Source organism: Eleutherodactylus coqui, chromosome 8, assembly GCF_035609145.1.
Source record: "Eleutherodactylus coqui strain aEleCoq1 chromosome 8, aEleCoq1.hap1, whole genome shotgun sequence".
In the NCBI taxonomy this organism is placed as follows: Eukaryota; Metazoa; Chordata; class Amphibia; order Anura; family Eleutherodactylidae; genus Eleutherodactylus; species Eleutherodactylus coqui.
This window is the reverse complement of record NC_089844.1, coordinates 133,642,152-133,669,967: the sequence shown is the minus strand read 5'-3', so window position 1 is coordinate 133,669,967 and position 27,816 is coordinate 133,642,152. Positions and strand designations below refer to the sequence as shown.

The 27,816-nt window shown below is 44.8% G+C and overlaps 1 protein-coding gene across 3 annotated transcripts; it reads left to right on the top strand.

Annotated features, from left to right (window-relative positions):
* Nucleotides 1–31: 31 nt before the first annotated feature.
* On the top strand, nucleotides 32–27,816 carry TELO2 (telomere maintenance 2). 3 transcript variants are annotated; one of them, XM_066576433.1, is made up of 21 exons: nucleotides 32–166; nucleotides 2,296–2,642; nucleotides 4,588–4,868; nucleotides 5,138–5,206; nucleotides 7,056–7,203; nucleotides 8,598–8,700; nucleotides 9,226–9,294; nucleotides 10,651–10,792; nucleotides 10,888–11,024; nucleotides 13,396–13,496; nucleotides 13,583–13,672; nucleotides 15,886–15,974; nucleotides 20,466–20,554; nucleotides 20,946–21,062; nucleotides 22,310–22,381; nucleotides 22,891–23,079; nucleotides 23,575–23,666; nucleotides 23,943–24,042; nucleotides 24,230–24,294; nucleotides 26,077–26,192; nucleotides 26,979–27,816. In XM_066576433.1, exons 2-21 carry the CDS (start codon nucleotides 2,314–2,316, stop codon nucleotides 27,083–27,085), a joined length of 2,505 nt encoding a protein of 834 aa, XP_066432530.1. In that variant the 5' UTR covers nucleotides 32–166; nucleotides 2,296–2,313; the 3' UTR covers nucleotides 27,086–27,816. The 3 variants fall into 3 exon arrangements, 2 of the variants coding, with proteins under 2 accessions (XP_066432530.1, XP_066432531.1); XM_066576434.1 differs by having other exon boundaries at nucleotides 58–187; XR_010786411.1 differs by lacking the exons at nucleotides 23,575–23,666; nucleotides 26,077–26,192; nucleotides 26,979–27,816 and having other exon boundaries at nucleotides 24,230–24,266.

Here is a 27,816-nt window from a genome sequence, read left to right as displayed (position 1 = left end):
AGAAGTGGGGAGGAAAATGCCCACCGTCGCCTGAGCTGCAGGTGTACTAAGATGGCTGCTCTTCACTTCCCCTCGGAGGACCAAGGTGGCTGCGCTCATGAGTTTAGCCTTGCTGAGTGATGGATGAGGCTCCGGCTCGTGAGAACTGCTGACTGTTGTCTTGTTGGTAAGGCTCGGGATAGGGCAGGTAATATGTGACATCAATTCCTAAACCTGATCCGACCTCTTATCACTGTGGTGACAGCTTGGTGCTCTATGAGAAGACACGTTTGGTGTGAGGTTCACTGATGCGTGTCAGTGTTTTATACTGACAGTGCTGGGAGTTGTAGTTCCACTACAGGGAGGGACACATATATAAAGTGTTGCTCCTAAAAGAATCTGTTTTTGTAACACCGGGCTTACACGATCTTGCTTGCCGCACCTGAGCACCAGGTAAGTACGCAGTGACATGCGTATTTTTTGCGTGCCGCCAGTCCCCATCCACTATTTTGTGTGCATGCAGGTAGAATACGCCCCAAGATAGGACATGCCGTGGTCTTTTAGGGGAGCGTTGTGGAGGCAGTGCAATTAGAAGGCTATGGGAGATTGGTACTGTGTATTATGTGCAAAAACCTTGTAAAAAATGGGAACTCCTTTATTTATCCATCGATGGTACCATATAATGTATTGAAAAACGTAAAATTTAAGTAGAGAGAAATGGAAAAATAAACGACATTCTGCCATCTTTCAGTGAGTCTTGTTTCTACGGCGCACAACCTGCAACAAAAATGACATAACTTTTATTTAATGGGGCAGTACGATTTCTATGATACCAAACTTAGTCGTTTGGGGTTTTTTTTTTTTGTTTTTTTTTTGCTGTACTACTTGTATATTTAAAAAAAAATAAAAAAAAAATATATATATATATATATTTATTTTTTTTAATTTTCTGGTGCCATCATCTGCGTGCAATAGCTTTTTTTTTTTTTTTTTTTTTTTTTTTCTCATTTTTCCATCAATCTACCGTAGTTGTGTGAGGGCTCATTTTTTGCGGAATGTCCTGTAGTTTGCGTTGGTATATGTATATTTTGGAATACATGACTTTTTAATAGCTTTTTCATTGCATTTTTTTCTTGGAGACAGGATGAGCAAAAAAGCGCATTTCTGGTGTGTGTTTTTTTTTTTTTTTCTTTTCTGACGACGTTCATTGTGTAGGGTAAATACTTTGATAGATCGAACCTTTAGGCAGAGTTCACACAGGGTGGACTTGCTGCGGTTTTGCCGCGGATTGCTGTTGCATATCCGCACTGCGGCAAAAACGCTGCGTTTGCAGTGCAATGCAGCACAAATGAGCTTTGGAAAAAAGCTGTTCTCACAGGACGCATTTTTTCCGCACAGCCGCAGTGCGGAAATGCAACTGCGGCGCGGTTTTAAAAGAAGCAGCATGTCCATTCTTCTGTCTTTTCCGCGGCGCTTTTTTGTCCATAGACCTCTATGGACGCAGCTAAATCCGCACCAAAATCCGCAGCAAAATGTAAAAAAGCGCTGCGGAAAAAACGCGGATTTTTCCGCACGAAAATCCGCAAGCCAAAATTAACCTTTGAAGCGGTTTTGCCGCAGAAGCAGTTCTTCTGCGGCACAACCGCAACAGAAAAACCACAGGAAACCGCGACAAATCAGCCCTGTGTGAACCCAGCCTTACGGACGCAGCGATACCAAATATGTATTTTTGTTTCTATTTAGATTGTTTTATTATGAATATGGAAAAAGGGGATTGTTTTTTTCAAATTTTTACTTTTTTTTTTTTAATAATTAGTAAAACTTTATTGATGTAAGTTTTCCTTTTTTTTTTTTTTAAATTTCCCAGTGAGGACAACAACTTGTGATGCTTTGATCGCTCCTGTAGTATGATGTAATGCCATAGCATTACATTATACTATGATCGGGCAGGCAGTCTATCAAACCACGGCATGGCTTGATAGGCATTCTGCTAAGACAGCCCTGGGGCCTTGACACCCGCACGGCTCATAGCGGGGGGCCGTACGGGACCCCCAAACGATGTTTGGGGGATTTAAATGGCGCTAACAGCTCAGATGAGCCGTGTGGCTTATCAAAGCTGTTGCCACCAGGTGTCAGCTGTAATAAACGGCCAGCTACCACGATGCATGGAGGACTCCTTTTAAGGGTCACGTCCCCACAGCCCTATAAACTAACTTATGACACTGTCAGGGGACGTAACAGGGAGTCGGGTGATATTTTTATACTACTGAGATCAGAAGAATAATCGGCTCTTCATGACATCTTCCGTTTTTGTAGGGTTCCAGTTTTCTAAGAATGGAGCAGGACATTCTGTCGGTGCGTTGTGCAATCCGAGATCTCTTCACTGAGTTACCCAAGATCGGTGATGGAGACAGACTGGTGGAGGTGCTGTCTGGTGCCAAACGTTACCTCGGAGAAGGATCGGCCTCGGCATCTGCTCAGGAAGTTGCTGAATTCAACAGAACACATTACACCCCTTTCCTTAGGTTTTTAGTGACTCAAATGGGACCACAATGGGTTGACCTGCTAACATCTGACCATTTGGATCTTTGGGACAGTTTTTTCTTAGAGGGTCCAGCAGACCAAGCTTTCCTAGTGCTGATGGACAGCCTGGTGAGAACTGGGTGAGTATACACACAAGGCATGTACACTGGGGGAATTTTTTGGTTTAAGAGGAAAATGCTCTTAAAAAGGTTTTCACTCAACTTAAAGGGCCATTTCAGCAAAAACACATTTCTCCATCCTTACCCTTCCTCGCCTGATTGCCTGTCCTGTGTATTGCACCCACTTCCATGCAGTGCAGCCACTTGTCTGATGCTTATCTGACAGCATCTTGTGGCTGAGATCTGTTTCTCTTAATTTTCAACTCTATCCCATGATGCATAGCATTAGCCAGAGGCTATGCCATTTCTGTCTGCTTGGGGACATTTTTAATTATCGTTATCCTTTATATTCACCTAAGTATACAGTCATAAGGATGAGCTGCGATCTCCTCTATTATAACTGTGATCATCATGAGTAACTGACACGATTGCTTGTGTCCCCCTCTAAGCAGTTTCTATGGTATGGTCTATGTAACGCTATCACACAGACCGAGAACATACTCCTCTCAGATAGCATAACCCTAAGCACGTCTGGGCTGGTCAGCACTGAGATCTCATGACCTTCTGAAGAGAAAGAGGATATGACTTTTAGATAGAAAGGAAAACTCACACAGGTAACACTAGCCCACTAATATGTACTGGGGGATGACTGAATGCATAAAACAATGCCCAGAGTGGCCCTATAAAATTGCTTCGCAGCCACTCTGTCCTTCTTGGTTGCTTCTGTCCAGGGCATGTGACTCCTGCAGCCAATCACTGACTATAGTAGTCACTGCTGTGGCCTGTGATTGGCTGTAGCACTCATAGGCCCTGGACAGCAGCAACCAGGAAGGACTGAGTGTTGGGAAGCAATTTTAAGTTGTAGGAAAACCCCTTAATGAGACAGGATGTAAGTTCACGTCCTGGGTGCCTGGTACTTAAAGCAACAGAACGTAAGCTGGGTGTGACTGACACTGATCCCCTCTGTTAACCCCTTACATGCCACAATCCATCGTCATCGGTAGTCAGTGTAATACAGTAGAAAGGTTTCATTTCTGTTGAAGTCAGTGGGAACAATGCTTCCAATTACACTTCTACCTTTGATCGCAGTGAGGAGCCAGAAGTGTACTAGGAGGCAGCGCTCCCACCGACTTCAATGGGAGTTAAGGCTTTCTATTACACTTTCGGCTCTCACCACCGATGGCTACTTCTGGCCTGCTGCATTGATAGCGGGCTGGAGATCAGCTGATTGGTGGAGATACCAAACGGTGGACCCCCGTCGATCAACTATTCATGACTTATCCTGAGGATAGTCTTCAGTAGTAAAAAGCCTAGCATGCCCCTTTAACAGACAACCAGGAGATAAATCCTTGTGTTCTCCGCAGGATTTGTACAAGACTGTTTCAGCAGCATGTGGACTATTCTGCAGACTGACAAACACCGGGGTTTCTTTTATAATTCATGTCTAGGCTTGGTGTTCCTTTAGCAGCCATTTTTAATGAAAGACAGTATATCTTTTTAGAACTGTTTTGCTGTTCCTCTATTTTTGTTTTCTCCTGGAAATGTTTGACTAAATGGACAATATGGCGTTACAATTTGCCTTCGTAATAGGATGTGTGTCTCTACATAGTCTTACACTTTCCCCCACCAATCAGTACTGACAGTGTAACACCCAGTTGTCTATTAATACATTTCCATGAGGAATTAGAGAGGGATGTGTCTATTGAACACCCATTCAAGTAAGTTGGGCTGAAGTCTAACACCAGACATGGGGATTATAGAGCCATGTCTGTAACAAATGCCGTGCCCCTTTTTTCTTGTGATCATGGGGGTCCCAGCAGTTAGACCCTCAGTGATCGTATTGTTGCCATTTGATTAATATGTAGAGAGGCAGATCTCCATTCTGTCCAGGAAATAACCCCAGAAGTGTTCAGCTCCTTCCGCCACACATGCTTCAATGCTATAACCCTCTCTCCTCTTGTTATAGACCCTGTATCTGCCTTGATCGCTGTGTTCATGTACTGGAGAAGTTCTTGCAGCGTGGAGCGCTGGCTGACCTCATCTGGGAAGTTTGTCAGCAGCAGCTGGAGGCGACGCCAACTCCAATCATACATGAAGCCATCCTGACGAGGATCTGCAGCTTACCGGATCACCTGGCTAATTGTCTCCAAAAAAACAATAAAGTTGTCTTCTACCCTAAAAATTATTACCCCCATGTAGGGAACGCCATACTACGTGTGCTGCAGATGGTTTCTGTATCTCTGAGAGGTAAGTGTAGAAATACAGATATACACAAGTGACTGTAGCAACCAATCAACTCATTGATTTCGTTTTTCAAATAGCCGACAGGTTATAGCTGGGCAACTGCCCCAGTTTTCTATTGAAACGATTCTTGTAAACCTCCCCACTGGACACTATAGGACTTTTCAAACTTCTAGTGGCAACTTATGGCACATCAGGGGGTCTGCCCTGCCTTGGAATGGAGGAATTGTGCTGTAAAGTTAGGCAGCTCATACTTCGTCTTTTCTCTTTCTTAGATGGGAAAGGTTGCTCCATCTCTTTCATATCTCAACTCCTGGGAAAAGTCTGCATGCAGGGTCATCAAAGTGAGTATCTTCGTTTTTATGAAAAAAATGTCCTAACTCCTGTAAATTTACGGGCTCCTTCACATGAACGTACAGATAGTACCCTACTTACAAAAAGGTTCCGTTCCAGGAAGCTGTTCATATGACCGAACAAATGCTTGTATGGAGGGGGATCGCGGGTGGATCCCACTCCATACAACGTCGGGTGCAGGCTGATTCTTACAGAATTGACAGCGGTATTTAAAGCGTTAACAGTTCCGATGAGCGGCACAGCTTGTCAGAACTGCTGCGGCCGGGTGTCGTTTGTAAGAATCAGCCTGCATCCGACGTTTGGCGGTCCTGTACGGCCTCCCGCAATAAGCAGCCAGGGCCCTTCTGAAATGCCCCAGGGCCTATGGCACGGCTTGATAGAAGCCTGTCCGATCGCTGTACAGTGATGTAATGCTGTAGCATTACATCATATTTATAGACAGGCTTATTCGTATCTTACAAAGTTTGTGTCTGTATTGTTACGGTGTATTCTGCGCACGGAATACGCTGTACCAATCGGCCATTGGCTCCCATGCTGCCGATTACATATTGTGCACAATAAAGATCGCAGCATGCTCTATCTTGGCGCGTATTACACAAGCCTACATTCCAAGATGTTGCGTAGCGTTCGGCGTCTCGCAGCAAGTACACAATGGCATTGCATACTTGCTGCATGCTGCGCGACTGTGACATGCGTTAGCACACAGCAATTTGCACTTGTGTGCAGCTGGCCTAAAAGCCAGAGATTCCTTATGATTCAAGTATATTAAGACTTTCACCATCTTCTCGTAGCCCTTTCAGAAAAAGGTAGTAACACGCTCACTGATTACAGTGATATATCAGCGGTATGTATCTGTGCAGTAGTTTGGGAGAAACTTGAATTTTATTAGTAGCAGCCAGACACAGAGGACTACAGGATTCCTTGATATTCGTGAGCTGCAGCTGGTTGGTTTACCCCATCTTCCAGCCACTGATTGCTGCGGTCTATTACTGTGAATACATAGACAGTGATCAATCAGTGGCCGGAGAGCAGGGTGGTCTAGTTACAGCTTATGAATATGAAGGACTTCTTCCTGTAGTCATCTGTGTCCGGCTGCTACTAATGCAATGCATGTTTCTCCCCAATTACTGCACAGATACATGCAGCAGACATATATCGCTGTAATCCATGTGACTGTCACTACCTTGTGCGGTTGTCCGAGATGTCTATGAAAAAACGGGGAGTCTTTTACAAGGAGTTGTCTCCATAGGATGGCTCATTTCCATATTGCCATTTAAGTTACAGCAGACCAGGTCATCCATGTAATATGTGACTAGCGTGTACTACTACGTTTCTTTAAAAAAGCAGCCGCTGCAGTTTACTTCTACATTGAACAGCCAGTGTCAGCAGCAAAATCTGCTGTTTGCTAGGAGTTGTGCCTGATTTCCGCAGCATCTCATACTATACGACTGACTTTTTTGGGCCAACCTGTTTGAAAATAGTTAACATAAGGAAGTTTGCTAAGGCTCCATCCAGGAGTCCCATCAAGGTGTCAATGGGAAATCCATAAAACGGATCCCCTGGACAGAACCTGTCCCGGCTGTGCTATTCTTTTCAGCATAAAATGCCAGAAATGAATGGAAGCCTGCTGTAACACAGATCTATTGGTCTCCCTTTCAGCAGTTTTTAATAATGGCCGATTTTAAGATTTTTAAACGGACGCCATAACGGGACCCTTGGATTTAGCCGAAAACAAGATGTGAATGGAGCTTAAGGACTAGGCTGATCAGAAGCATCCTGTAATTGGGGAACATCCCTTGAAGGTGGATGGGATAACCATGTTCTGCCTCTTTATTACAGGGGAGCTGTTTAATGTGCTGTTACCTCGCCTGACCACGCTTGTCCAGTCAGACTGCATCTGGCAGAGGATCTGTTGGAGACTGATAGAGTCTGTTCCTGACCGATGGATGGAGCCTGTGGTCACTGCGCTTGTTCAGATGGCAGATGGGTAAGTGAGGAATGTTTTTCCATAGTCTTTGCACCCCATAAAGTGGACCATACATTTCGGACAGCTGTATGCCAAACAAGCTCATTTGGCCAACGGCTATCTGTCTTGACCCCCCCCCCCCCCCTTCATGGGGAGCATGCAAAAAAGCATTGGACGTGTTGAAATCGAGCTGCGTGAATGGTTTCTTTAAAAACAGCCAATGCTGCTTGCAGTGTTAGTAAATGGGGTGAGGGTTGGGGGGTATATTTTTAAAGTTCGGTTGCCACCCTTTTATACAGGCAACCCGAGGAAGGCCCAGGACATTGCATGCATGGAAATTCTTCTTAAAGGCTATGCCTGCCTTTCTATACATTATTTTAATTGCTTCAACACAACTACAATAATAAAAAGGGGGAAAAAAATTAAGGAGAGGGTTGAGAGAATAGTAAAAATAAACACTTCCCACTTCTCTATCCACTTATCAGCTTCTCGCTCCTGCCTTCAGTCTCTGTTTTACATGAGCTGCAGTCGTCATTTGGTGGTTCACCAACGTGACTGTTACAGCCAGTGTCAGACCCTAAAACAGAACGGAATGTCATCAGTGAACTCCTATGAGCAGGCCCATTACTAGATTATGTACCCTATATATGGGACGTCACTGGGGACAGATGAGCTGGTGACGTGGCTTCAGAGCACTTAAATTGTTGTTTGGGGGTGGTGGGTTAAATAAATTTAAAAATCGGACTGTTTTTTTTTAACCTGTAGAAGAGAAGGCAGATGACTAGGGGCTCATGTCCACTTGCGAATTCTAATTTAAAATCCGGAGCGTTTTTCCTGCACGCAGATCCGCGCCCCATAGGGATGCATTAGACACCCGCCGGTAGTTAAATACCTGCGGATGTCATTTTGCCCTGCAGACGCGGATCCGCGTGCAGGAAAAAATCCGGACCATGCTCCATTTGGTGCGGGTCTCCCGCAGGCTTCTATTGAAGCCTATGGAAGCCGTCCGGATCCGCGGGAGACCTAAATTCAGAATATACTCACCTGCTGCGGGCCGTGCGTGTCTTCCCTTCTTCCCAGCCGGATCTTCTTTCTTCAGCGGATGTGCCCGGCGCAGGCGTGCCGGAGCACGCAGCTGGCGTGCCAAGCACATCCGCCGGGCCGAGGAAAGAAGATCCGGCCGGGAAGAAGGAAAGACACGCATGGACCGCTGCAGGTGAGTATATTCTATTTTCAGCGCTCATGTCCGCGGGGCAGGAGGGACCCGCTGCGGATTCTCCATGGAGAATCCGTAGCGGGCCTGATTTTTTTTTTTTTTTTCCCCCGTGGACATGAGGCCTACAGGTTCAGATCTAACACATTTATATAATAAAAAATCTCTATAGATTTGTCTTGTGTACATTTGTCTATCTTAGGCCGGCGTCTCTGTCCCAGATATTGGGAGATCTGGTTCTGAAGAATAAAAAGACTCAGTTCTTACTCACTCAGAAGATGCTGTTTTTGCAGTATGGTCTCAAGGTAATCTCCAAACTATTATCCTATTCCACTCATTAATAGTAAAGTGGAATGACTGAAGTTTTAAAGGGGTTGTTCAGTTACCAGAAAACCCTGTTTCAATAGGGCTGACGGGGTTAAAATAACAAGCTGAAACATGCCCCTCCTTGGCCTCTAGGATGCAGCAATGCAGCCCCGCTGTGGCCCCGGTGATTGTTGCGATCACTTGCATCACAGGAACTCTGGCGACTGCTGCAGCAAGTGAGAGACTGCAACGTCACTGCTTATTCTGCTTGCATTGGCCCTCGCATCCTGAGCGCCATTATGTCAGGAGTTGAGGAATGTTATGCTGCAGTGGTCAGATGAGTTCTTGTGATGTCAGTGATTACAACAACCACCGGGACCACAACAGGGCTTCAATGCTGGATCCCGGCGACCACAGAGGGGTAAGTATGTTTCATTTTATTTTAATCCCTTCAGCCCCATTGAAGTGGGGTTGTTTGATAACCAAACAATCCCTTTAAGTCAATTCTTTTTTGTTTTTGTCAGAAAGAGGTGCTGCAGAGCATTCTGGGATATTTGTCTATGGAGATCAGTCGACAGCCATTACTGGTTAAGGTAAGTGGAGACATAAGTGATTTCTAAAAGGAAGTAGGAAGCTTATGAGTAGATGAAGAATTAAGGACCTTCTGCATGGCCTAATGATTGGGCTGTAGTGTTCGTAGGAATGTTTGTTTGCTCAGTCATCAGGCCATCTGAAGCTGCAGCCTTTCAGCCGATGAACATGCAAATGGTCGTTCATTGGCTGATCGCATCGTTTGTGGAGCTGAAAAAATCATCGCTGTAGGCAGGACATCTCTCCGTGTAAAAGGAGGATGTTCTGCTGACTGATACTGTATGTATGTCGAATGATCATATGTACACTATGCTGACAAGAGTGTGGGGACAGCAACCAATCCTCTGCTGTCAGGCGAATGGGGATATGCAAATTAATGTGTGATCACTAGGTATAAAGGAGAGGATCAGAAAGGCGTATGCCAGTACAGAAACCACCAGAATGCCACTGCGTGTAATGCTGCCAGACTGCCAGTGGGGTATGTTGGTAGGATGTCACCTGTGCAACCAATCGGTACCAGACATCATAACATTTTCCGAGTCCACTGCTGGCAATGTTATTAGGAAATGGAAAACCTGTGGTGTGTGTGCAGTGCTGCCACGCTCAGGGAGACCTCAAAAACTGATGGACAACAAAACCTTGTACGAACTATGAAGGCATCACACACGTCGTCTGCTGAAACACTCACTCAGGTCGTCTCACGTCTTAACATCCATTAACACCAGAACCATATGTAGGGAACTGCATGTGCCGAATGCCGCACACTAGCCCAACATCACCGCAGTGAATGCACAGAGCCGCCTGCGATGGAGCGTCGTTCTTGGACTGTAAATGAGTGGAAGAAGGTGTTGTGGACAGCTGAATCACAGGACATCATATTCCGATTGGATGGCTGCACTCGCTATATCTGTGTATGCCTAACACGCCCTGCATCCCTATCTAATGCTCCCCTCAAGGAATTGAGGCAAATCCCTTCACAGATCTACTGGAATTTGGGGGTGAACGGTCTAGTAGGATTACTGCAGTCTTTGAGGCCAAAGGCGGCCCAACACCGTATTGAAAAAATGGGAATAAAATCAAATTTCATTACCTTCTATGAGTGTCCCAATACTTTTGTCAACACACTGTACATTCATTCGCCTCTCATACATTCTGAATCGGCTTGTGTGAAGGCCAAGTTAACTCTTTAATCGGCACTTGTCGTCAGCATGTAATCAATGGGTGTAAAAACTATGAAGCTGCACAGTGGTAAATCTATAATACTGAAGGTTTTTAATGAATCACAGAGATGTCGTAAACTGTGAATATCAGATCTACTGAAGCTTTAATATTGTATATTAAATGTTTTATTTTTCCAGGTTCTGAAGGAGCTTCTCGAAGTGTGGTCATCCAGTAGTGTAGTGAAACACTCGCCGTATTCCCAGCTCCTTCACATGAGTCGCTGCATTTTTATTTGCTTGAGTCTGTTGAACAAAGAAAATCTTGAAGGCTGCAAGTCGGGTAAGAGATAGGAAGTGCGGCTATATTTGAGTGTATAGGTTGTTCTCCATATCACAGTGATGATTTGCTTCTCTCTCCCTTTACATCTACCATAGAGATGCTCTACGCCCTGACCTCTGGGACTCGCCTGTACCTGGACAGCTCTCTTCCTCCAATCAGATGCTTAGGCATGGTAGTTGCTGAAAGTCTGAGCCACTATATGGAGCCTGGAGGTCCCAGTCTATCTTTCGAGGTAGAACTTTTGCTGTGACTTTCTTACTGGGATATGCTGTCATTGAAAAGACTTTGGCCTTATGTCCAGGGGTGGGTCGGATTCCGCTTGCGGGAGCCTGCAGTGGAATCTGACCCTGCCCACGGTCGAGGACCCTGCTTACCTGTGTCTGCAGGCTGTGGCGTCTGAGCGGATTACTATTCTCCCGGGACATCTGTACTGCCGATAGTCTGTGCGGCGTGCCGTCGGATATGCGCAGTACAGATTTTTATTTGTTTTTGTTTTTTTTTTCCCCCTGTAAATCTCCTGCTCTTCCTACGGAATCCGTGGCCAATCCACAGTGTCAACTGCAGATGGGCCGCTTATCGGACGGCTTCTGTTGACTTCAACGGAAGCCGTCCATGCGGGAACCGCACTGAAATGGAGCGTGCTGCGATTTGTTTTCTGCACCAAAAGGTCTGCAAAACAAAGCTGTATGTTGTAATTCAGCTGCGGACACCCATGCTTCCCTATGGGTGGCTTGAATTGCGGATCTTCGTTGGTTGGCTCATGTCATTTAGGTGAGCAAAAAAGTATTTGCTGGTTGGCTGCGCATCTCCCCATATAGCCAATCAATGATAGCTGTGTGGAGATGAATAAAGATGAGCGAGTATACTCGCTAAAGGCAATTACTCGAGCGAGCATTGCCTTTAGCGAGTACCTGCCCGCTCGAGACGTAAGGTTCGGGTGCCGGCGACAGGCAGGGAGCTGCGGGGGAGAGCGGGGCGGAACGGAGGGGAGTTCTCTCTCTCCCTCCACCCCCCTCCCGCTCCCTCCTGCTGATAGCCGCTACTCACCGCTCCCCCGCACCGACACCCGAACCGTTCGTCTCGAGCGGGCAGGTACTCGATAAAGGCAATGCTCGAGCAATTGCCTTTAGCGAGTATACTCGCTCATCTCTAGAGATGAACAATCATATTAATGATCGGTTGTCTCCACAGAGCAGATGATCTGCTTGTGTACATGGAAGGAAGAAGTGCTGACCGACATGCTGATTGTCAGTTTATGGACGTTAGCATGGGCAGATATTATCTGCCTGTGTAAAAGGACCTTTAGCTCTTAGTACTGGAAGGTAGGATATTATTGTTTACAAACTGCTGGTCTTGCTAGTTTTGTCCTGGTCCTGAATTAGGACATAATGTTCAAACCACTGAAAAGTTAAGTACGTCTCTACATAAAAAGTTGAGAAAATTTGTATATGTGTTGCATCCTGATTCCAAGTTACATTCCATATTATACTCCAGAGCTGTACTCTCTATTTAACTGATGGACTCACTGTGAACACTCATTACTGATCCTAAATTACATCCTGTATTATACTCCAGAGCTGCACTCACTATTCTGCTGGTGGAGTCACTGTTTACATACATTACTTATCCTGTACTAATCCTGAGTTGTATTATACTCCAGAGCTGTACTCACTGTTCTACTGATTGATACTGGAAACGATCAGTAAAGTTGTTGACAGACACATTCCGAAAAGCTTTAGGCCCATTTGGACACAACGATTATCGCTCAAAAGATGTCTTTTGAGTGACTTTTAAGCGACAGTCGTTGTGTCATTTACAGCGCAAGGTGATAGCTCACAATTGTCTTCTGCATCCAGCTGTTTTCTGCACGGAGCACCCGGCTGTTAAACAGCCGGGCGCTCCGTGCGGGGTATGAAGAACAGAGCTGGACTGCTCTGTTCTTCATACTCTGCCTGTGATCAGGGAGCGGGATACAGCTGAAACAATAGTATCAGCTGTATCCCGCTGCGAATCGCTGATCTTTCACCATGCTGAAAGACAACGACGAGCGATGGCATAACGAAAACTGCACGACGACAGTGCAGTTGCACACAACGATTATTGCTCAAAAGACGGCTTTTGAGCGATAATCGTTTTGTCTAAATGGGCCTTTAGTGGAGCTCCTGTGAAGCAGTGGAAAGAGTAGGGTTTTTTTTTCTACATCTTTTCTTCCACATACATGATTAAATTGACAACTGGTTGTTGCCTCTCCCTTGTGAACAGGGTGTTTCATTGTACACTTTGACACGGTCAGCACAGATTAGATAGTGGCAGACAAAGGAAATATTAACTTCCAGTTAGAAATTTTATTAATACACTTCTGTGTGAAATAACAGAGGAACGGCTAATGCTGAGCTTTAAGACAAGATGCTCCAGAATCTTCATAAGGAATTCAAGTAAAAGGCCCCTCAGCAGAGCCAAAGGGACCAGTTTAATGGCAGAGCATGTAGTTGGTTTCATTGATCTGTGTGACTGAGATGGTTAATATTGGTCATTAGTTGTGGTACTAACGCAGCAGCCTAAACCTAGTAACACTTCAGAAGCCTAAAACCTTTATCTTGTAGTATCAAGAAGATGAAGACATCAAAGAGCTAAAGTCCCTGCTGACCCCTCTTTCCATTTGTGCTGTGGATCCAGCAAAGCCTGTAAAGGTTCCACCTGAGAGGTAAATGGAGGGCACGGAGTCCATCTTGTTGGTTAATTCAGTCTTCTCATCCCTTGATGATTTCCATTTATTACCGTGTTTCACAGCTCTCCGTCCAGAATTCCACCTTCCAAGAATGAGGACAAACCGGATGGAGGGAAAAAAGTTAATGCAGGATCAGACTCTGAACTTGATAGGTGAGTAATCAATGGTTTTGCTTAGGGCCAGTTTACTAGGAGTCCCCCAAGTATGGGAATCCCAGGAGCAAGCTAAAACCATCCACTATTATGTAATGACCGGTATATGGTGGTATTATGAAGGAGTCATATGGCAGTATTATGGGGGCTCCTTGAGGGAGTATTTGGACACTAATAAAATGGTATCATGTGGGCTGCATATGGCAGTATTTTTCTGGCACCATATAGTGATGTACTATGTAAAGCTGGGTGGCTCATTCCCAATAATACGGAGAGGCTAATCTAGGGGTCTCCAGAGCCAAAGCCCACTGATTGTACATGTCCTCAAGATTCACCTCCAATTTAAAGGAGCTGTACCAGGATCACAAGTTATCTACAGGATGAGGGATAACTTGCTGATCAGTGGGGGGTATCATCGCTGTGACCCACGTCGATTGAGAGAACATGGGTCCCAGGTTACCCGTCCTCTTCACTGCGAGCTTATTGCACCTCTGCAGTGAGAAAGAGACTGACTGGGATGCTGATCGCTAACACGCCATTCACTTTCAATGGGACTGTGGAGATAGCAAAGAGCTTGCGGCTTAGCTATTTCGGTCAGCCCCATTGAAGTGAATGGAGCGCCAACCGTGCATGCTTGGCTAATGCTTGATTCATTCTGACATTACTGTAGTGGGTGGAGGGGGACACTCGCTCCTGAAGACTTTGGGGGTCTCAGCTGTGAAACCCCCACTGATCAGCAAGTTTTCTATCATGTGGTCCTGATGCAACCCTTTTAAGCTCAGTGTCATGGTGGGCAGGAGTAGTATGTTTATTTAGTAAGGGCTCTTTAACATTAGCGTTTGGAGGTTTCATTTTCTTGCTCCGTTCAGGGAGTAGGAAAACTGCACCCTCTGGCCGAATGGTTCCATCTTATGATGGAACCAAACGACACAGTACAGCCTCCCAAATATAATGGGGTCTGTTCAATTCATGACCAGCAGTCCAGTATTTTGCTGGAATATGCATAACTAAATAGCGCAGCTTACTATGCTATTTTGTCCTGTGTTCTAGTGGAAATCCGTGACTAACAGAACCTCCGACACTGATGTGAACAAGACCTAACAGCAGGAAGCAGTTAGCTGTCACTGTTTCCATTGCATTGAATGCTAGCTGTGCCAGCAATGCCATGCCAGGCCACTGCACAATGTATGGAACAGCTGTTCGACTGAGGGTCCACGCAACAGACCCCCGCCAATCGGCTATTGATAATCCGTCTTAAGGATAGGTAATCAGTAGAGATGAGTGAACGTACTCGGTAAGGCCGATTTCGCAATCGAGCACCGCAATTTTCGAGTACTTCACTACTCGGGTGAAAAGTACTCGGGGGCGCTGTGGGTGAGCGGGGGGTTGCAGGGGGGAGAGGGAGAGAGAGAGGGCCCCCCCCTGTTCCGCGCTGCTACCCCCCGCTCCACCACGCCCGCCCCAGAGCGCCCCCGAGTACTTTTCACCCGAGTAGTGAAGTACTCGAAAATCGCGGTGCTCGATTGCGAAATCGGCCTTACCGAGTACGTTCGCTCATCTCTAGTAATCAGTCTTTCAGATCTGGACAACCTCTTTTAAGTAAATATTTGAAAACTGGAAAGGCATAGACATTACAGATCCCATTACCCAACCGGGTCTGAAGGGCATCACAGACTTGCAAAAAAATAGTATATATGGAGGTTTAGCCTTCTTTAAGAGATTCAAATGTCGTAATGCTCCCAGCTGAGCATATCTGGCGAAGATAAACCCGAACCAGTACTCTGCTATAATGGAGCCACCCTCTAAATCTCTGTTTCCCCATTATTATGGCCCAAAGGGGTAAATGCATCCCAGGGGGCTGCCACCTGGAACAGCTTACAGATGGCCATCCAAATTGGAGAGGACAGCACTGTATAGTAGTATTATGTAGGCTGTATACTGCAGTATTATATTGGCACTACTGTATATGGTGATATGTCAGTTTTATTTTGGAACTACACATTAGTATTGGCTCAAATTAAGAGGAAGAACAGCCTATAGTAGACTCATACTTTGCTTTTTGCCTAGACTGCTATTATATGAAGCAGGTCTGCTCCTTGTGACTATCGGAACAGACTGCAGTCCTTCATTTTTTTTTTTTTTCTTGTATTAATTATAGTCCAGTTTTTTCCACTTTACATTCTGACAATTGTCTCCTTAAACTCATGAGACAGTGATGATGAACTGACTCCGTGTGACATGAGTGGTGACACAGAGCTGAAGAATAGCAAAGTTCCAGCATATATCCGGGATTGCATGGAAGGTAAGATGGTAAAATAGTATGTTAGGCCGAAAAAAGACACATGTCCATCTAGTTCAGACTATTAAAGATGTAGTTCAAGTAGATTGTTCATCCCGGTGGTACCATGTTTTACACCTAAGGCAGTTTTCCCATCTCAGAAAGTGATGGCGTATTGCTAGAATATGTCATCACATTTCCATCAATATAGGTCCGACCTCCTGGACCCACGCCAGTCCCAATCACCCACTATGCAGGAAAAAACTATAAAGCAATCACAGCGCTGCTTTGCCATCTTCATTCTCGGGATCAGTGAGGGTCCCAGCATTTGGACCACCACAGATCATGATGTGGTAACATTCTAGCAATATGCCATCAGGAAGAAAAGCTTTCATCTGAGATGTTAAAGTTTGATAATGTGTAACAAGTATATTAAAAAGGGTTTTCCAGGTCTAGAGTTATAAAGCTTTAGTGAGTTGTAATAAGATGGCATCCCCTGTTTGATATGCCGGATTACGAAGTATGAAAATTACAGAGAGGGGTCCCCCATTTAGGTCAGACCATGTGCTGTCTTTTAAATTACAGGAGTGACGTTCATGTGACTGACCATCCTGTAAAATTATTTTTCTCGGCGGTTAGATTGGGGGACACAGCTTTGACCATGAGTATAGCTACTGCCACTTAGGAGGCAGACGCTAAGCAAAAAAAAGTGTTAGCTCCTCCTACCAGCTATACTCCTCCTGCAGGCACCAAGCTAAACTCTGATTGAGACCTGGATGAGGAACAGGCCTCTTAATTCTCTTCTGTGGCCGATAGTGGCGGTGAAATAGACCCTGCTGATGAAGGACCAGGAACTTGCTTCATCCAAGGAAACCTTTTTCCTTCAGACTCCTGAAGCTTTCCTCTCCTTTAAATCGTGTCCTTCTTGATGTCCCTGGACACACTCCTCAAAGTCTGCCTACACCAAATCCTGGGCATGAAGGGTGGCTTCAACCCAATCCTTTCAGGGTGAGGGGGGCATCTTGCACTGTTCCAAGAGACCTGGCTCGCTCACGTCTCAGACACGTGGATTTCGGAGGCCATCTCCTTGGGCTACTCTATGGAATTTTCTGCTTGCCCACCAGAATTCTTCTTAAGATCCAAATTTCAGTGTGTTCTTCAAAAGCCAACACTTTGGTGCGAATGATGCAGGCACTATCCTCTCTGGGTGTAATGGTCCCTGTCCCTCCACTGGAACACATCAGCGTACATGGAACCAGGGGGAATTCTGTCATCCGTCCACATTAAGGATGCCTATTTTCAGGTGCCTATCTGTCGAGCTCATCAGCAATTCCTTCGCTTTGCCATCCAATTGAAACATTACCAATTCACAGCCCTCCCATTCAGGTTGACCACGTTTCCCTGAGTCTTCACAACGGTAATGGCATCCATGATGGCTCCACTCCAAGGGAATAGTGTTCATTCCCTGTCTTGACGACAACTTGGTGAAAACTTCAATTTTGTCAGACAATCTAAAGAGTCTTCATATCAGTTAGGACTCTGTCCTGGTGGATCATCAACACAGTACGCGCCAGTGTTTTGCTTCCATTGTAGAAACTTCATCTCCTCCAGGCGCAGGTGGGCAACTTGCAGACACTGAATCCTATATCCCAATTCGATACTGCATAGGAGTCCTGGGGTTGATGATCTCTTCACTTTTGGCGATACCTTTTGACCAATTTCATGCCCAACCTCTCTAGTGGACAATCCTTGGTGGGACAAATCCGCACGCTCACTCGATTGAAAAGTCTGTCTTGCTGGTGCTCACCATGGACACCAGTCTTCTCAGATGGGGAGGTACACTACAAAACCTCACAGTGCAAGGAACATGAACCGTATGAGAGTCCTCCCGATAAATGTGTTGGAGCTTCAGGTCATCTTACTGCTGTCGTTTCTTCATTTCGCACTGCAACTCATTGGCTTCGCAGTCCATGTTCAGACAGGCAATACGATGGTGGTCGTGCACTTAAATTATCAGGGCAAAGCTTTTAGCGATTTCAACAGTCCATATAGCAGGTGTGGACAACTGGATAGCTGATTTCCTGAGTGGAAAGTAGACCCGGAACTGCTCATCCTAAACTCCTAAAAAGCTAAATCTGGTAGGTCTTCCAGTGATCCTAGACACACTTGGTACGCGGATCTTGTCAACCAACTTGATGACTGTCCTTGGCGCCTTCCCCCTTTGAGACAATCTTCCACCTCGAGTTTATCCACTCTTTATTTAACAGCGTGGCGCTTTAAGCCGTGATTCTAAGGGCGCATGGTTTTTGGAACCTGTCATCCACACTATGTTGACGACTAAGAAGCTCTCATCCTCTCGGGTTTATCATTGCCTGTGGAAAGCTTTCTTCCTCTGGTGCAAACAATGAAATTTCATCCCATCCCATGCGCTTTTCTCTGTCCTAACACCTGTCCTTTCTCCAAGAAGGTCTTGATGTGGGCTTAAGCCTGAGTTCTTTGAAAGGTCAGTTATTGGCTCTGTCCATCCTTTTCCAGCACCCTTTGGCATCAAAATTGACAGTCCTCCCTTTCATACAGGTAGTTGCGCACGCTGTCACTCCCTACCGTTCTCCAGTTGCACCTTGGGACCTTAATCTGGTCCTAGATACCTTGCAGTCGCATCCTTCCAAGCCTCTATGTGACATCCCGGCTCACCTCATGGCCTGCAAGGTGGGTGGCATTTTTAGTCGCTGTTGCCTGCATTTACAGGGCCTCTAAATTCGCAGTCCTGTCGGCCAAGCCTCCCTTCACCATACTACATCAGGACAAAGTGGTTCTGCATCCTGTGCCCTCCTCTCTACTGAAGGTGGTATTGTCCTTCTCCATCAATAAGGACATTGTTATACCCTCCCTCTGTCCTTCAGACTCTCACCCAAAGGCACTCGGTCTTCATAAGTTGGACTTCATGCTCTGTGAATTTATTTGTCTCAAACATCTGTCCTTAGGCACTCAAACTCTCTTCATGATTCTGGATGGCCTGAGTCATGGCCTCGCATTTTCCAAGGGTGTCATTTCATGTTGGATCAAGTCAGCTGTGCGGGAGGCATACCGTGCAAAAGGCAGCTAACTGCCTTCTGTGTCATCCGCTCTTCAAACCTGCAAAGTCACCACATGGGCCTCTCTACACACTTTTTTGCAAAGTTCACACATTTGCATCCACTGATGCCTTTCTCGCTTGATGCATTTTGCAGATGTCACCGACTGCATGATCTCTTACTGAATTTTCCCATCCCCGGGGACTGCTGTAGAGGGTCCCATGGTCTTCAACTGTGTCCTCCAGTGACACAGATGAGAAAACAGGATTTCTTTGCACTTATCTTAAAATCTCTTTTTTTGTCCCGTTCATTGGGGGACACAAGACCCGCCCACTTTGGTCCTTATAATTCTCCGAGGGGTTGTTCTTGTTGGAGCGTTTTTTAGAACATGCTGTTCTACTGTTTATTTTTTCACTGGTTTTCCTCCTATTCTGCTTCTCCTACTGCTTACACACAAACTGATTAGCTTGGTGCCTGCAGGACGGCTGTAGCTGGTAGGAGCTAACACACTTTTGCTTAGTGTCTACCTGCTAGTAACAGCAGCTATATTCCTGGTCTTCAGCTGTGTCCCCCAAATAAACGTGACGAGAAAGGGATTTTATGGTAAGTGCAGAACAAATCTCATTTTCCCCTTAGTGGCCATTACAGGAAAAAAGTCTCACTGGTCACAGCTTTTCCTGGCAAAATTGGCTGTTTGCTGAGGGGGCCAAGAACAAGACCTGGGGAGATTGGTTGTTCATCGCACGCCCTGCATTCTGAAAGGGGTTGTGCATGTTGGCACAAAGCTCTTAATGGATATATGAATGAAACCTTGTAGAACTTGCTTTGTGTCTCAATTTCTCGCCATGTTTGCTAGCAGTGAATGGGAAGTCTAATCCTAAACCCAGTTGAGACCTGAATACAAGTATAAACAAGAGTGTTCACATTGACAAAAAGCAAATATCCTGAAAACGAGAAATGAAATGCAAAATATGTCTAAAAGCTGTACAACTTATTTTATTCAAATAAGGGAGATGGAATAACACCTCCATAGTGCCACCTATTGGAAGGCAGCATTCCTTCAAGCCAAAGTTAGACTCTTTATACAAGCCTTGTAACAATGACTGGGAATTAAAAGCAAAGCAAGACTCCATGTACAGACAGCTGTTTCAGGCTTTTTGCCCTTCATCGGTGTACAGTAGGAGTCTGGCTTTGCTAGTGAGAGGCCTAGGTCAGAAACACTATCTTTTCTCCTTACGGAGAGCACCTAGACGGTGAGTAAGGGTACTCAAAAGGCCATTCATGCGCCTCTGGGTAATATGCAAATAAGGGAGATGGAATAATACCTCCACAGTGCCACCCATTAGAAGGCAGCATTCCTGCAAGCCAACATACACAGTGATTTGCTTTATTTGTATCAATCCAGAAGAGCTGATGGTGGTTCTCTTTTCTCTTTCCCTAGTGCTGTTTTCAGAAGATGCTGAAAAACTGGAGGTGACGATGACTTCATTATCCAGACTGATTCGTTCAAACCCTTCAGCCACCAAAGAGGTAAACGTTGAGCCCATGCTCATCTGTTCTGGAAGATTAGAAACTAGGGGTTTATTCACACGGCTGTGGTCATGTGCTGTCCGAGGATCTGGATGCAAAAAAGAATCGTCTGTCCCTGAGCTGTCCTATGTACAAGAAACCCCATATACTGAATGGCCTACTCTCATCTGTAAAAACTGATGGGATGAGGCGCTGTAGTGATGTTTTTCACACAAACCTTTAGTCGGTGTGAAAAATCAGTCGTGAATAGCCTCGTTGCCGTCTGCAGAATACCTGGGATAGCACACAGCTCAAAAATACGGCTGTCTGAATGGACCCTAAGGAGAAACTCGACCATTAATCTTTATTACGTAGTACCTTATAGATTCCCTCTCACTGTCGTCTTGTGTAGGTTAGCACGGAGCTTGTCAAAATCCTTCTACACCTTGATGATCGCTTTGGTGTGGAGAACTTCATACAGTTGAGATATGCAGCCATGGTTTCTGTCACTGTAATTGATCCCGTACCAGTAAGTACTTTCACTGATAAGTTTACTTATCTTTTGTGGGAAGTTCTATACCCGGGTTAAGGCCCATTTAGACACAGCAATTCTCGCTCAAAGCCATCTTTTGCGCGATAACCGTTGCGGCTAAATGCATGGACATCGTGCAGTTTTCGTGAACGATTCGTTCCTCGCTCAATTCTAGTTTTCTAGAATTGAGTGATGAACTCTTATTAGCGGTGCAGGCTGTTATCACAGTCGGCAGCACTGATAAGATTCTGTCAACTCGTGCTCCGCTGGTAGTTCACAGTGGCGTGAGCTGTAAGCGTGGAGAACAATGCAGCTGTTTGCTTATGCAAAACAGCTGTATTGTTCGCCGAGCGATAGCGGCAGTGTACCACTCCGCCTGCATAGCTTCTTAGTAGCTAATTAGCTCCTAAAGACTATGCAAAGTTGATCACTCAAAACTGTCATTCAAACTGTCCTTTGAACGATTTTATCTTTCAGTGTAAATGGGCTCTTACAGTAGTAAAAGCCCCTTTTAAGGGTGTATGATTAAGGAGATTTTCCTATTAAATACACCTATACCAGATCAACAAAATAGGAAATAAATGTCTGATTGCTGGGGTTCTGAGAAGTGGGACCTCCTGTAATCGTGAAATTGGCACAACCAAATGCCTCGTGTGAATGGAGTGCTAATGTGTGTGCATGACCATCACTCCATTCACTTCCATGGAAGCTTGTCAAGCACATAGATCTCTGCCCTGGAGAAGGAAATGGAGCATTTGAGTGTGCTGGTCTTGGCAGTCCTAGAGATCAGACCCCCAGCAACCAGACTTATCCCCTATCCTGTGAATACAACATAAATGTCTTTAATGGGGAAAGCCCTTTTTAGGGCTTTCTATAAGTTTGATATTGTGACCTGACGGGCTCCTGTAAGGGTAAAGACGACTATACACAGTAGATGAAAATTATTTAGCAGGTCTGATGGTTGTCTTGAAATATTGCACCTAACCGATATCTTCTGACAGTCACGTTGAACAATTTCAAATGTTCAGTCTTGGAATAGGTGAAAAAAATGTATTTGTACATTCAAGAGTTGCCTGACAAGGCCAGCACATGTATGACCCTGGTATATGACACTGCTATACTGTTTGCCATTTTTTTTGTGGGATGGTGCATAAAAGCTTATGAACATCTGATGAGCCATGTGCCCTCCACTATTTGCCTAATATTTATGAACAGCATATAATACATCCATTTTCTTTTTACAGGTGGCTCAGTATCTTACTGGAGAATTCTATTCCGTAAACTACAGCCTGCGACAGCGATTGGATATATTAGATGTATGTATGAAAAAATATTCAGTAAAAAAATTTTTCTTTGCTCCAGTGCAATGAAAATTAGAAAAAATAAAGCAACTTTACAAATGGTCTAGATTAAGATGCCCTACCATATTGTATCTATAGCTTATATGCAGACCTATGTGTCTCCATGGTAACAGAGCACAAACAAACCCTGTGGAGTTGGATCCTGCAGTCATACACTTTTCCATCTGTGCCCTACAGATAGGCAGGCAATATGACTGCAGGGTCAGACTACACTGCGTTTGTTTGTAGTCTGTTACCATGGAGACACATAAGTACATAGGAACTGTAGGCTCAAAAATTTGATTTTTAATTCATGATTTGTAAAGTTGCTTCATATTTTATTTTTGATATATCCGGACAATGCAAAAGGAAATGGTTGCAACGGTGGAAATATTCTTTATAGATTACAAAAGTCACTGGTTAAAGTACAGACATTTGGTAATATAGAAGTAACTTATGCAGGAACGATTCGCCTTTTCTATCAGGTTTTAGCAGCTGCAGCTCAGGAGCTGTCGGAGTCTGTGATCCCAAAAAAAGCAGAGGCCCCTGAGACAGCGGCACATGATTTCCAGTCTCCAAGTGGCACACGTGGGAACGTGAAAGATGATGCACCTGTTCACTGGAGGAAAATCGTAGAGGAGAGGATTGCAAACAAGACTAGGCGCTTTGCCAAGGTATTCATTAGAATGTAAATGGCACATACTCTATAGGGTTATCCAGTAATACATAATCTATAGATGTAACCCAGCTCTAGACCCATTGTAAGGTCTGAACTACTCCCTGTTTTCACACTGGCTGACTATGATTACTGAAAGCTCTTCTAACTTGCCGATCTTCTAGCTTTGTTCTCGGTAGACTTAGTAAATCTCTTTAGATGATCAATGCCTTGTATATTTTACTATCAGATGTTCTTGCATGGATAGGGACTCTGATTTAGAAAAAAAATAACAGCAATGTTATTCAAGAAAAAAATATAGGTATTTTGTAGATGGGGGCATGCACAAATCATAGGGCCCAATAGCACCATTCTAGCTACTGGGAGGGGGGCGGTCGTTGCATATAGATTCACACAACTAGTATTGAACTGTATGGGAGCTGTCGAAATCTGTATTCAATAAGCTCCATCTAGTGGTATAGCTAAGTGACAGGAAGTGTGATGTCTATTGTAGGGTCAAGCAAGTATCGCCCCGGCCTCCACACCGAACAGATTTCATGCAGTTGCAGGACATTTCTTCTTCCCACTTATACAAAACTACGACAGGTAAGTTAGATGCGTACATACAGTACTATGGGGGGGAATTCACAAACGCTTTTACACCAGTGTTCTGGCATTAAAAAGTCGCACATTTTTAGCAAGTTGTGCTTGCGCAAAGATTCATTACTTTTTTTGTGCCTTTTTGCATCTTGCTTGACACTTTATTAAGTGGGCGGGGCTTAAATCAAAAAGAGACAGGCCTATCGGATTTACTATACTTTGTCAGAAAATGTATTATTCAAGCTGAAATCTAAATTATTTTTCTTGTTTTTTTGTGTCAAGGCCCATTGTGACATTTGACCTTCTGGGGGAAGATCGCCTGATCCTTGGACGACTAATTCACACGCTGGGCATCCTGATGCACCTGGCTTTAAATGCCACGGTAGTGTATATGTGTATGGGGGCCATGGGAGACTGATAAGAGTGCTTGACTTTAATTTACAATAGACAAAGAATATATTATATACTTCTAAAAGACAACCTATTCGTTGTGCTACTTTGTGCATGTACTTGTACTACAGATGGAGATGAGTGATTGTGGAAATGAATCTGGTCTTGTTCTGTCCTAGGTTGCTTCTGAGATGGGAAAGGCATTACTGGAGTTTGTCTGGACCCTTCATTTTCACACTGACCCGTAAGTATATAATAAATCTCTTATATAAAATCCTGCCTCTGCCTGTCATCACATTGTGGTGGTGGTGGTGAGGTATATGCTTGCCATTCACAGGAATGACAATCCATATGGCAAGTGGCTTATAGACAGGGTATGGCCCTTTAGGAGGCTTGCAGTCTATAATTAGTACTTCCATGGGTTGGATCATCTATTTCACATCACTTTTCGATGCTACCAGCTGTATGTAAAGTATATACTGAATGGCCCCCTTATTAGAGCCACTGGTTCTTTTTCATGTTTTGAGTTTCCATGTATGGAAATTAGACCCATGACCCTGGAGTGCAGCATAAAGTCAAGTGACAAATTTCCTGCTGACCAGTTTCAGGGCGCAGTCACACAAGCGATTTAAAAGGAAAAAAAACACATGTATAGGCGTGATTTCAAATTGCCTCTACATATAACCACTGCTTTCCAATTGAAGCAGTCACATGTCCGATTTTTACATGCGTGAAGAAAAAATTGCACGTGTAAAAAATAGGACAGCATTTATGTGTTCAAAAACGCGCGACCAAAAGAAAAAATGTGAAACCCCTGGACGCTGTCACATCCAGGGGTCTCACCTAGTCAGTGGGGCAGCAGCAGCAGTGCTGGCCCCATTGAAAACATAGGGAGTAGATCGTAGTTCCTTGCCATAGTTGTGACAGCTATGGCAGGGGATTCTTTCATGGAAACTGTGGGGATTCCTTCATGGAAACCGTGGGGATGAAGGAATCCCCTGTCGCAGCTGTGGCAGAGGAGCATGATACTATCCCATTGCTTTCAATTTGAAATATAAGCCTTTTTTTTTTTTTTTTTTTTATAGCTAGGGATGATTTTCGACGTAGGACTTATATTTCAAGCTCCCCCCACCCCCCCCTTCCCGAATATCATTGCTGCACGGGTTGCCTTCATTCCATTGCTTTCAATGGGGCGGCAGCAGCGCTGGCCACATTAAAAACCGTAAAGGATTGTGCTCCTCTGTGACAGCTGTGGTAGGGAATTCCTTCCTTTTCTTTTTTTTGTATCTCACACACACACGCTAAATAATCGCTCATGTGACTGCACCCTCAGTGTCAATCCACATCAGAATCAGTAAATTCAGCAATTCTAACGAGGGTTGCTCATTGGAGCTACAGGGGCCAGGTTTTCTCGTCCAGGGATGTGAAGAGTATACAGAGAATAATGTGATCAAGGAAAACCTCCAGTGAAGGGGGGATATTTTGGATGTTAAAAACTCATTGACGAAAGGGGTCAGTGGAGAATGTCTATCGCAGCCAAATACAACGCTGCTGCTCCAAACTAACGTATCCAAATGCACACATCATTTTTCATTCGCACGGATGGACTAGAGCAGCAGACGAGCAGGTCCGGTGTCATTACTGTCTAAGACCAACAGGAAGGCAAGACTCCAGTGGGCAAAGGGGCACAAAAGCTGGATCTCTGAGAAAACCTCACCTGGTCAGATCAATCCAGATTTCTGCTGCACCGTGCTGATGGGAGGTTAGAATTAGGCACAAACCGCATGAATTGACGAATCCTTCCTGTCTGGTGTCAAAGGTTCAGGCTGGTGGGGGGGAATGGTTTCTCGTCACACCCTGGGTTCTCTGATACCCGTGGATGGATGCAACAACAAGTTGCTGTGGCTCTGAAAGCCAAAGGAGGTCCAACACGCTACCAGATTGGCATCTCTAATAAAGTGGCCATACAGTGTACATATGACTGAATTGTTATGGGTATTGACGTTCTATTATATTTTATCTACAGGTTCGTGAGGCAGGGTCTCTTGTTCTGCGTGTCCACCATCCTGCTCAGCGTTTCCTGGGAGCGACTCATGACTGACATGTCTGAAGAGGTCCTGGAAATGAAATGCTGGCTGGAAGGTGAGCTAGATGGGAAACTTAAGATGCAGCCATGTTTAATTCCTTCCGATGTTAAGGTATCTTTACATGGACCGATAGTTGCCCGAATAATCACTCAAACAAGCCATTACTGGCTACTGTCGGCCTGTGCACATGTGGCCCCTGACAGGACACGGAGTGAGAAGTCGCTGAGTAGTCGCTAATACTTCCATTTCAGCTCACTGAAACAGAACTACTATTGAATGGCCAGTTTTCGCTCTTGTGTAAACCGAAGTTGTTCAGTCTTTGAACGACTCATGTTTAATGTGAATGGAGGCGTGCGGCCGGAAAAGATCTCTGGCATGCTTCACCTCCATCCTCTGAACGATTATTGCTGCTGTGTAATAGCTGGTGAGATGGTCTGCCTGTGTCAGGGTCCATTTAGACGGGCCAATTTGTCGTTTGGACGATGTCCAAGTTCACTCGGGCTGCCTGTTTATACAGCAGATACATCGTTGGCTCGTTCACACGAGAAATTGTTCATAGAATGGAATCCTAGAATGGTAGAGTTGGAAGGGACCTCCAGGGTAATCTGGTCCAACCGCCTGCTCAGTGCAGGATTCAAACCGATCGTTCAGTTCTTCATTTACTGTATAAGTGACCGAGAACGACTGAACGATTAGCGAACGAGCCAATGATTATTTTTGTATAAAGTGAACAATTTATTGTCTGATTATTGGCTGCGTTTACATTGAATGATTATCTTTCATTTTCATTTGTTTGAACACTAGATTTTTTAAAAAAAATTTTTAATTTTATTTTTTTCAGATGTGACTGCAAGAGACGCTGATGAAGATTGTCGTCGCCTCGCCATGAGTGGTGTGCTTTTAATGGAGAGATTACAGAGTAACCTTCGCTCATCTCCCAACCAGTGACCTCTGCTGACCTCTAGCTGACGTTGAAGAGCAGTTCATATGTAAGCTGGGTCCGTAGACCTATGTATGTCACCATTCTACAAGATCCACCCTATGGTTGGCCAAAACTAATTCTTATATGAAGTAAAACTCCAATAATCCTGCCCACGGGATTGGGACATTTTTGTATGAATGACAGATGAACTGTGATTCCAGGTTTACTGGCCTTACTGGGTAAGCCTGGATTCGCACTAGCCTTAAAGGCTCATTCAAGTTTCCTTTTTTTTTTTTTTTGCTCCCTTCCTGAAAGAATCCAACTTATGACAGAATGGTGCCAAAGAGTAAGAGGGCAATCGTGGCAGCAGAATATGGTGTAAAATTTATGCATCCATCAGGAGGATGCCTCTTTATTCCTCAAGTATCACAAGGATTATGCGACGCTTCGACCCTTTACATGGGTCAAGAATGGTGTCAAATGGATCCTATTGACTATAACTGGCTCGGTCCAGCTTCTGTTAAGCTTTCCAGCATTTTCTCGGATGCCGTGTGCTTTGCCATTTCATCCAGAATGTTTGGACCGATCTGCATTGAAGCCTCCAAACTGCACCTCCTGCACAGATGTGAACAGGGCCTAATCAGATCCACCACTGGATGTGCGACAGATGAAGACGAGGACATAACTGCTCTTGTACTGCGAAAAAATTCTTTCCTCTGTCTGTTTGCTTATGTGAAATAAATACATTTTCTACTAA

Bases quoted from the DNA above. Each gene is read 5' to 3' on its own strand.
- TELO2 (XM_066576433.1), top strand. From the start codon at position 2,314: ATGGAGCAGGACATTCTGTCGGTGCGTTGTGCAATCCGAGATCTCTTC. The intron at 8,701-9,225 runs GTAATCTCCAAA...TGTTTTTGTCAG, and splicing joins TTTTGCAGTATGGTCTCAAG to AAAGAGGTGCTGCAGAGCAT. The intron at 26,193-26,978 runs GTGAGCTAGATG...TATTTTTTTCAG, and splicing joins AATGAAATGCTGGCTGGAAG to ATGTGACTGCAAGAGACGCT.